The 9,597-nt window shown below is 42.1% G+C and overlaps 1 protein-coding gene across 1 annotated transcript in view; it reads right to left on the minus strand.

Moving 5' to 3' along the window:
* Positions 1 to 8,620, minus strand: part of MPG (N-methylpurine-DNA glycosylase) — a 10,298-nt gene extending 1,678 nt beyond the window's left edge. The window contains exons 1-2 of the mRNA XM_010017523.1: positions 8,399 to 8,620; positions 4,793 to 4,997 (exon numbers count right to left, since the gene is read on the minus strand). Coding sequence (XP_010015825.1) covers positions 4,793 to 4,997; positions 8,399 to 8,620 — 427 coding nt within the window. The remainder of the gene's footprint in view (positions 1 to 4,792; positions 4,998 to 8,398) is intronic.
* Positions 8,621 to 9,597: the final 977 nt, after the last annotated feature.

Here is a 9,597-nt window from a genome sequence, read left to right on the forward strand (position 1 = left end):
GATGCTGCTCTGAACAATCCCCTCTCCAGCCTCAAACATCTGGAGACGTGCTCAGGCCTGGCAAGAGCTTTTTTTGTAGGCAATGACAGATCCCTAAAGACTGTGATTTCCAAAAACAGAATCCCTCATGTTTTGTACAACTCCCACGCTAAATTACCCTTTTGAGCTCCCAGCTGAGCCTATCAACTGAGAACCTGATTCCTGGCTTTGTGAGGTGTGTCTGTTGCCCCGAACCTGCTCTGAGCCCCCGCTGCCCTCAGTACAGCTCAGTGAAGTCAACAGACTTCCTTCCAACAGCTGTCAGCAATCTGTTCCCAGGCACTCCCTTCTCTGAGGAAGGGGATTGATGCTAATCTGGCAGCCAAAAGCTTCTTCCCTGTTCTACAGTGATTTAGAGCTCAAAGGTCACTTTAGATTTTTAAGAACATGCTCCATGTCCTAATTCTGCTTTTCATCCATGCATAAAGAAACATCCTTCACATCAGGATGCTGCCTCACTCGCCAGAAACAACTGTGGGATTCTGAGCAATCCTTTAATTACTGTACTTGCTTTCATCCTTCACAGATGCAAGTGGAAACCGTGGTTACACTTGAATTGAACTGAGGCCTTGGGAATTCACATGAAGAGAGACAAGCACCCAGAGAAACTGTAGGTGCTCCCAGAGCCCCAGCAGGAGATATGCAGCTTCTCTGTCTCTGCCTGCTCTTTCTGCATTTCCACCAGAAAGTTTTCACACCCTGTAGCTGTTTGCAGCACAGGCACCAGGCTCCGCCCAGGGCCAGCAGCCCCTGAGTGTGACACCACCACCACAAGAGCTTTGGGTAGATGTGGAGACAGCAGGCAAGGTAAGGGTGCAGGGATGCCATGTTGCGCTGCTGCCTTCTCTGCCCTCATCTGTCCCCACACCCCCAGGCTGATGTCGGGTCCTTCTGAACATATCTGCATGTCAGAAGTTTTACTTTAACTACCAAAGAGCAGCTTCCTTCCGACTCAACTCCGGCCTGCCAGAGTGCTTCACCCTGCCTCCCTCCCTCCCCACAGCCTGCAGCAGTTTGCTCTCAGGGGTTATCTGGCTTCAGCATCTGCCTGACACAGATACGGCTGCTGATGTACCATCAGCATCAGTGCCAGTCCAGAGATGCAGAATATCTACCACCCATGCTGAAAAGTCACTCCATATAATGAGTAGCATTCAGAGCTAAAAGTTGGGATCCAACAACAATGCCGAGGCAAATTGTCTCCCTGAGCAGCTAGAAATCATAAACTGATAGGGAAGTCCCACACCCCCACAGCGCAGCTTGCTGCTGCTTCCCTGGACTGGCTCCAGCTCCCATTCTTGGAAACAACTCATGGCCACTTGAGGGAAGAAAGTTTTCTCTCCACCCATCTGACTCTCACTGCTCCCAAAACGCTTCCTTCAAAGTCCTAGTCTAGGATCTGCAAGACAGGGGGAAGACCACACAGTGTGACCCTGGGCCAGGGTAAACCATCACTGGGATCCTGATTTTAACAAGCTGTTTGTTCAGATCTGGCAGCAAAATGCACACCTTGGCAAATACCAGCGAAATAAATCACAGCAAAGTCAAAGAGACTGTCATGTAGGCCTCAGATCCTGAGCTGATTAAAGACCATAATGACTAAAGTCAGTGTTAAACTGTTTTTAAAACAAGTCTGCTGCAGCAGTCCAATTCATGCTGCTTGCCTGGTCCCAGCAGCGTGTGTGTCTGGGACTGCCCTGTGCAGCTTCGGTTCCAAGAAGGTAGGCACAGACACCAGGGACAGTGCAGCACTCTGATCTCTCTCCAGCCAAAGGACAGCTGCCTTCATTAAGCTGGCAGCTCCAAATTGGATCCACTGTCGCTCAGTTCGAGTCTGAGAAGCAGCAGCACAGCAGTCACTGCCAGTACTGGTGAGGTTGTACTTGTTCTCTGAACTACTTGCCTTCCTCCCACAAGGATCCTGTAATTTAAGCAGCACAAGCACTTGCCTACACTACAACTAGATAGATTGATCTAAGCCAGCTGAGAATTTGTTTGTGATTATTAGTTAGAGCTAACTTATAGACCACCTAAACCCACACTAGATTTCAGTCCCATCTATGTACTTGCTCCAGCAGTCTCCAGAAATCCATGCTTCATTAAAAATCAGTGTATGATTCCATGAGTATTTTGATGCAAACCAGCCGATGGCCAAACAGAAACAACTTTCAAGAGTCATTTGGAAAATATCTATAACTGATTTCTCCTGAAATCAACCTCAGGTTTTCCCTAATTGTCATATCATTCAGTATGAACTTTGCTAATATGCATCCAGGTCAAAACTGAAATGGCTTAAGACAAAGTCAATTTGTGTGTATGAAGACATCAGGGAACCGCCAAGACCCTTCCTTTCCCCTTCTTCACTACTCCACTTTGCTGTGGAAATGCCATACAGTATTCCCAGATGTAAATCCCAACTACCTGTACAAAGCAAGTTGCTCTGCTGTCGTGTATGCATTTCTAGACTTGTTCTGCTCCGCCCCTCCATCTACAGAAAGCTATAACAGAACTGGAAGAGATTCAGGGACAGGAAACCAGGATCAAAGTTACGGACTGGCTTTGGAGCAAAACCCTAAGGACAGAGTAACTAAGTAGACTGGAAACCTTCAGCTTGGAAGACAGTTGAGGGGAAAATATGAAACATCCTGGGAGATCACAGGAGACAGAAGGTAATACATGGGAACAGATGCAACCATTCCATGTTCTCTGCTGTTTAACTCCTGGCGCTCTGCAACTTTGCACAGCCAAAATCCAAGAAAATAGTGTTGCAGCTCTGGGACTTCACCGGAGATGCACCCTTTGGAAAGTAAAAGCATTTAGTGCTCTCTCAGTAATTTGTGTCTTTCCAAGTGACGCCTTCAGAAATAAGATGTTCATATTCCTCCTGGTCAGTCACTCAGGTTTTCACAGCATTCCCAGGGAATTCGTGCTATAAGCAGAGCATGGTCTGTGCTACTAAAAAGGACCAAGCCTTGCCACAATAGGCTTTTTTGGTTTTGCCAGTGTTTCCATGTGTTTTCTGCATAGCCACAGCCAGGTTCAAAACAAAGTTTCCAAGATCTGTGCCATACCCAAAGAATGAAATGCTTTTGCCTTCTACCCAGGTGCGTAAGTGCCACCACAAAAGACAGCTTCCTCAGACTAAATGACAGGACAGGCTTCCTCTCCACCTATACTAAGGTGAAAAAAGCATCTTGTGTACAATTCCTCCTCAGATTCATTCTTTCAGCACATCTGCAAATGGGCAAATACACTGAAGGAGTACATCCTGCTTATGTAGATGCATCTGTGACAGACACCACGCACAGCTATGCTGTTTACCTCAGTGTGTTCCCGACAAAGGTGGTAGTGACAGCTGTGCTTGGTGTCAACATAGCTGCGTGTATGGCAGGCTAATGGAGAATAAGTTTATAACAGAAAAGTCCCAACTAAATCCATCACAACAGTGAGCTCTGATTTGCTCCAAAATAAACACAGGTATGTAAGGGAAAATTTCCCGGAGTATAGATGTCAAAGAAACCTTTTTAGAATTCAAGAGTTAAGCATCTTTTTTTTTTCTTTTTAATAAAAATTATTATTCCTAGTATTTCAAGTACTAAGAGACCCATCCTGAATAACGAACCATTCTGCTTTCATTATCTGAACAGATTTGGCAGAGACAATGTAATGAAATCCACATGTGTTCATCCACCAGACTCCAGACCTCCATTTAGGAAGACAGGCTCTTCCCCCACACTGTAACCTGGCCCTGTGTTTCTGCTTGGCTCCTGCCCAAAGGCCAAAACCTGAGGATTAATGGTCACTGTTACAACATTTGCTTTCCACTTTGGAACATCTAAGCGGTGCGTTTTCTTAAGCTGTATCTTTGAAATGGCAAAAAAGAAAAGGAATTATTGTTGGAATTTTTTTTTCTAACAAAATGAGCATTTATCTAAGAAATGCCTGATGCCATTTCACGGCGTCTCATTAATGAGTAACTTTATTGCAAGGCAAACACTGTCATTCCTACAGGAAAGAAGAAACTCCAGGTTTTATAAGTAACACTTGCATGTTAAGAGAGGCTGTGGATAGAGAGAGTCTCAGTAAACTCTAGAATAATTTGATTAGGGGTTGATTATCTTGAGAATAATAAAAGATGGAAGATCCTGTCACAGTCTGGGTATTTTGATTTTTTATTTTAAGAAACAACAAAGCAGCTAAAACTCCTTGCTTAAGCTTAGGACATCTCAGACCTTTTTGTTTTCCCCAATGTTTACAGCTTCTGAAGATAAATGTAGGAGACAGAAGAGTTTCTTATCAGGACAACAGACACCAAGATTTAGGTTGTCATTAAGACTTTTCTGCATCACCACTTTCAAGGAACAGAGTTCACTGAATCACCTGAATAAGGCGGTAACCCAGGTCATCAAAACTGAAAGTTCCATCCTATCAAGATTCTCTTCCAGTCCTTAGTCTGTCTTTCTGGGCCTGAACAGCTCACACAGCTCATAGCTGGGACCAAAACCCCACCACGCTGGTTGCTATACAGCTGGATATGGGCCCTGCTTGTGATGTTGAAAGTTAGTACACTGTCTGTCCACAGTTACATACTGTTCCCAACAGCAAAACCCAGGTCCTAAGGGAAGAAGACGACAGCAAGTCCCTGACTTCACAGAGCCCATAGGGAGCTCGAAAGTGACAGCAACATGGCAGGTGTAGCTTGAAATATCAGCCTTATGCTGTAGGCATTAAATCTCTTTAAGCCTCAACTTACCTTGGCTGGAAACATTCATGCAGAAGTGAATCCCGTAGATCTGATACACGTACAGAGTTCCTGGTTTCATGAACATTGCTGCATTTCGTTGAGTCTGCTTCCCACCTTTGGAGTGGGAAGCTTCATCTTCCCCACCCAGATAAGCTTCTGTTTCAACAATCCTTCCCCAGAGTTCTCTGCCATCAGGAAGTTTGCGAACTAAAATCTGAAAGAGAGGTCAGAGTGCATCAGTTAGCAACCCTCTGTGCAAAATAACCAGAGCACAAGAGCTGGGGAAACAAAGAAATTGGAAAAAAGGACCTGGCAGTACTGCATCCTCTCTTCTCCAGCAAGCAGCTCAGTCTGTAAGCTAACAGCTTCTACTGGCCAGGCCACAGCCCAGTACAAGAAGTTGTACTACCTGTACAACTACCTGTTATTAACTCTGTGAAATGCCTGGAGTATCTAGCTGTGGCAGTATCATAAAGAATCAGTTTATGATCCTATATACAGTACAGCCCACAGAGTTGCTTTTGTGGTTATTTTGGTTATTTTCTGTATTCTCCACTGCAATCCACCAGGTTTAAGGCAAAAAAGCACCACCAGTATCAATCTTGAAGCATCATGAATATATTCTTTAGATCAGGAGAAACATGAGTAGCAGCACAATTAAATAACTGCTATGATTAGGTAGTCTCTCTCCACAGAGATGGTTCAAACAAGTCCTAGTCCCTAACCACAGAGATAATCACGACCAGAGTGAGTATTGATGCTATTTCTGTATTTCTGCACCACAGAGAGGGACAGTGCGGGAGAGCTGGGAATTGGCTTCAGGCGGACAACAACAGATCCTTGTTATTACAGTGTGTTCCTTGCTGCTGGTACCTCCTTAAATAAAACAAAGCAGATGCAGAGAGAAAAACCACGACATTGAAAAGATTCTCTGTAAAAAGAAAACAATCAGTAAACTTCATACAAAGGTTTTTGTGGTTTGACCTGATTTCTAAACTTCTTATTTTACTTGTGTTTCAGAAATTCTGCAGTATAGTCTAATTTAGGCAACAGCTATCAGTTTCATTCTAATATATTCAGCACATCCATACTGGAAAACCAGCCATTGAAAAAAACGACTTTCAAGAAACAAAGCTCAATTCCTAACAGATGTTTGTGCTGGATTGCTAATGCAGTTACAGACCTGATCCAATAGGGATGCTCTAGAAGTCAGTCTCAAATGTTGCAACTCTGGTATATCACCATTTCCTACAGCACTTCTCAAATTGTTAAAAATAATCAGTTTATAATTTTTATGAAAAATGCACTGGTATTTTGCAACTGCCTGAAAACACCCCAAAAGCACACTCATGTGGCCACATTTCTTTTTCACTATGATGAAATACAATGGTTGGGTTATGATTTTAAAAGCATTCGGGCATTTCCCTGAGTCTTCAGACACAGCAGATATTCACAGTTAAAAATGGTGATAATTCACAATACTTCACAGTAAACTATTTTATAGAGGTTTTTATTTCACACTGAGGATTTATCTTGCTGTTGTGACAGTTTGTTTTGAAAGGCCATTTACTGCATGTATGTTTGGGGTTTGGTTGTCTTTTTGTTTCCAAGAACTGAAGTATCACATTTAAGGTTAAGCAGTATTACTCTACCAGGCACCTCCAAAATTTGGTAGAATTAAGATTACAATTTAAACACTAAAATACTATTATTGTTTTAAGAAAATGGGAGAATAGACTGGGTCATGGAAGACCAGGGGTTATGCTTTAAAGAAAATCTAAAATTAAGATAGAAATCACCTGGCCTGTAATTCTAGGCCTAAATAGGAAAAATACAGAATTACGACTAAAATATCTGCCCAGGGTAACTGCATGCATAAGGATGTCAGTCATTAAGACAACAAAAAATGCAAGTACTGGGAGACTTCAGGTATCCTTATACAGACCAAGTAAATACCACACTAAGGACAGGACACAAATGATGGGTTTTTTAGACAGCATCAGATGCTTTGCAGAGTGAGTAACCGGGGATCTCACAAGAGAAGACTAAACTCTCAAACTTATCTGGAGCAAAATGCAAAATGTTTTCCAAAGACTTATCCCTGAAAAACAACCTTGTATCATGACAATGAAGTATGAAGTTCAGTGTCCTTCCACAAGCATCACGGTCCAAAAATAATCTGTCAGAGTTCTGCTTACCAGCAAAAAGGGGAAATTACGTAAAGTGAGGAAGCTTATTAGGAAGAACTTGGAAGAGGCAGCCAAAGGTCAAAGCTGGAAAGGCAAAACTCTAGCAGGATGTCTATAAAGATAGCAAATACACATGACGTAGCAGAGAGAGGTTAAGGCAGACCAAAAAAAACCCCAGCAGGGTTAAAAAACGGAGCAAAGGCATCAATTACAAGCAAGACAGTATCCTTAGAAAATAAAATAAAGCACTACACACAGCCAGACAGGCCAAACCCAACAGTTTGTGGAACAAATTCCTGGAGTTATCTAAACCAATGAGAATCCAGAGAGTCTGTTCGCCCTACAGACAATAAAGGTATAAAAAAAAGACTTAACATAAGACCAGAGCAGTGAAACTAAAAACACATTTTGCAATTGTATTTAGGAAGTCCCAGACTCGAACATTTCATAGGGAAAACACTGGAGGAATTCCCTCCCATGGAAACAGTGGTAGAGTCTTAAGGACTCACTATGCAGAAGAGAGATGTTTCATCTCCCCTGCTCTCATTTCCATAGGCTTTCAACAATTCCAAGGAGTCCTCAAAGCTTCTATAATGGGATAAGGGGGAAGGTCCTTTCATGAACCAGTAATGGCTTTAAAACCCAGAAACAAAAGATAGGAACAAAGTTTTTGGAGTGAAGATTGTTTAACTGTGGGACTAGAGAGTCCTAAACGTCTCCACACTCAGGCCTGTGCTGCCTCACATGGCTGTGTTAATACCTTCAGAGAGGTGATCATGAGAGAGCTCACCACGCGAACTGACAATACCGAGCTACTCAGAACAGCAAAAATAAAAGCAGGTAGTATGAGATACAACTTTCAAAGCATAGAGGGCCACAGGAAAAAACGTACCAAGCAGTCTGCTGAACTTGCAGATAAGAATGAAATACTCAAGTACACAACGATGGTGGATACTGGTCAAGAAAGGCCGAGGGCCTGCCATGCTATTAGCATCACAAGATAGTAAAAAGGAGGCAGAGAAAGAGATGTTGCAAAGCATTACTTTCCACTGAGCTAAGCAAGAGCCAAAACCAAATAAAGGAATACTTGAAAGGAAAATAATGGGGTCGAAACAACCTTCAAACCACAAGAACAGCAAAGTACATTTCAATAAACCAGAAAAGAAGGGAGAAAAATTCCACAGAAACTAATTTTGAAATGTGACAGTAAACGAAACCTGTAAAATTACTCCTCTGACTTCATCCAAAATAGACTGGGCTACTAGTCTTTAAATTCCACTGCACTTAACAAGAGAAGGAATGAGAGCTGTATTCCTAAAATAGCAAAGTCCTGGAGTCAAATAACAAAAAAAGAATTTTATCCTGTTACACTACGTTATTAGCTAGCACATGCTCCAGTACAGTAATCTCAGTGTTTGTGTCTTACCTGCCCCAGAAAGGACTTGGCCAGGCTAATACAGGGCTGGTTGAAAAAATCTGCTTCTAGATGGAAAGAATTTTTTTTCTCTGCTGCAAAATACTTGCTGCTTTTTGGAGAAGAATCACCACCAGGTTTAGTGTTTAGGTTTCCCAAGGCATCAAAGGATGGGAAGCTGCTGTCACTTTGGAGAGCACTTAACTGAGCTAACAGCTTTCGTTTTCTTGGCATAGTTCTAGAAGAATGATATAAACATAATGAGGAATATAAAGCTTATTTAAAAGTAACTCATTTCCACAAAACTTATTTTTACCCATCTCTCCACAACAATGCATCTGAAAGCTGTATCTCATTGGACAACATTGGCACACTACAGAAGCATGTGACAGATTTAGCTGTGTCTACATCAGGATAGGCAAATATTGGGATCTACTGATAAGCAAACAGAAAATCACTGTTTGAGTATTCATCTTTGAAGGACTGCAGATAAAAAGCAACTCTGCTCCACTTAGCAGTAAAAATAAGTTGGCTAACTGTTAGGTTAGGAAATTCAGAAACTGAAAACAAGGATGAACCAGTACTATGTACTTTTTACCTAGCGCTAACGTATGCTGTTAAACAGACAGCAAAAAAACAGGAAACAACCACCTCAAAAATTGTGCAGATCGAGGAAGCCCACAAAATCATGTATCAATCATTTTAAACAGTAACGTAACCGGAGCAGGAACTAAAACTCCACAGGACACAAAACATTTGAATTGGGAGATACCCTATTTACAGTCACAGTGACAAATTTGTTTATCATGATGTAGAAATGTCTCTGGTTAGAACCTCCACAAACAGAAATTAAGCTTTAAATTCAGCCTACCAGGAAGATGAAGAGTAGTCTGTTCCAGTCAACAGTGTCTATCTGAGGAAACTACGTAACCTGCAATTGTTCTTCTAGGTTTGTCACCAACTTACTATGCCAGCTTCAAAAAGTTAATGTTTCTTTTTCTGTGCCGCAGTCTTTATACCTGTCGAACAGGAACAAACATTTATTCACTGTATAAAGTACTCTGAAATAGACTAAGAGATTTTGGGTCTGGAGATAACGATACCAACAGTGCCTCATTAGCTCAAACTCAAGAACAATTTGCAGTTTCCTATTAGTCTAGCAAAAGACCATCTCCCAGCTGGGGTATTGCTGGAGATACTCTTTACTTTTC

The sequence above is a fragment of the Nestor notabilis genome, unplaced genomic scaffold (assembly GCF_000696875.1).
Source record: "Nestor notabilis isolate BGI_N333 unplaced genomic scaffold, ASM69687v1 scaffold30650, whole genome shotgun sequence".
Lineage (NCBI taxonomy): Eukaryota > Metazoa > Chordata > Aves > Psittaciformes > Psittacidae > Nestor > Nestor notabilis.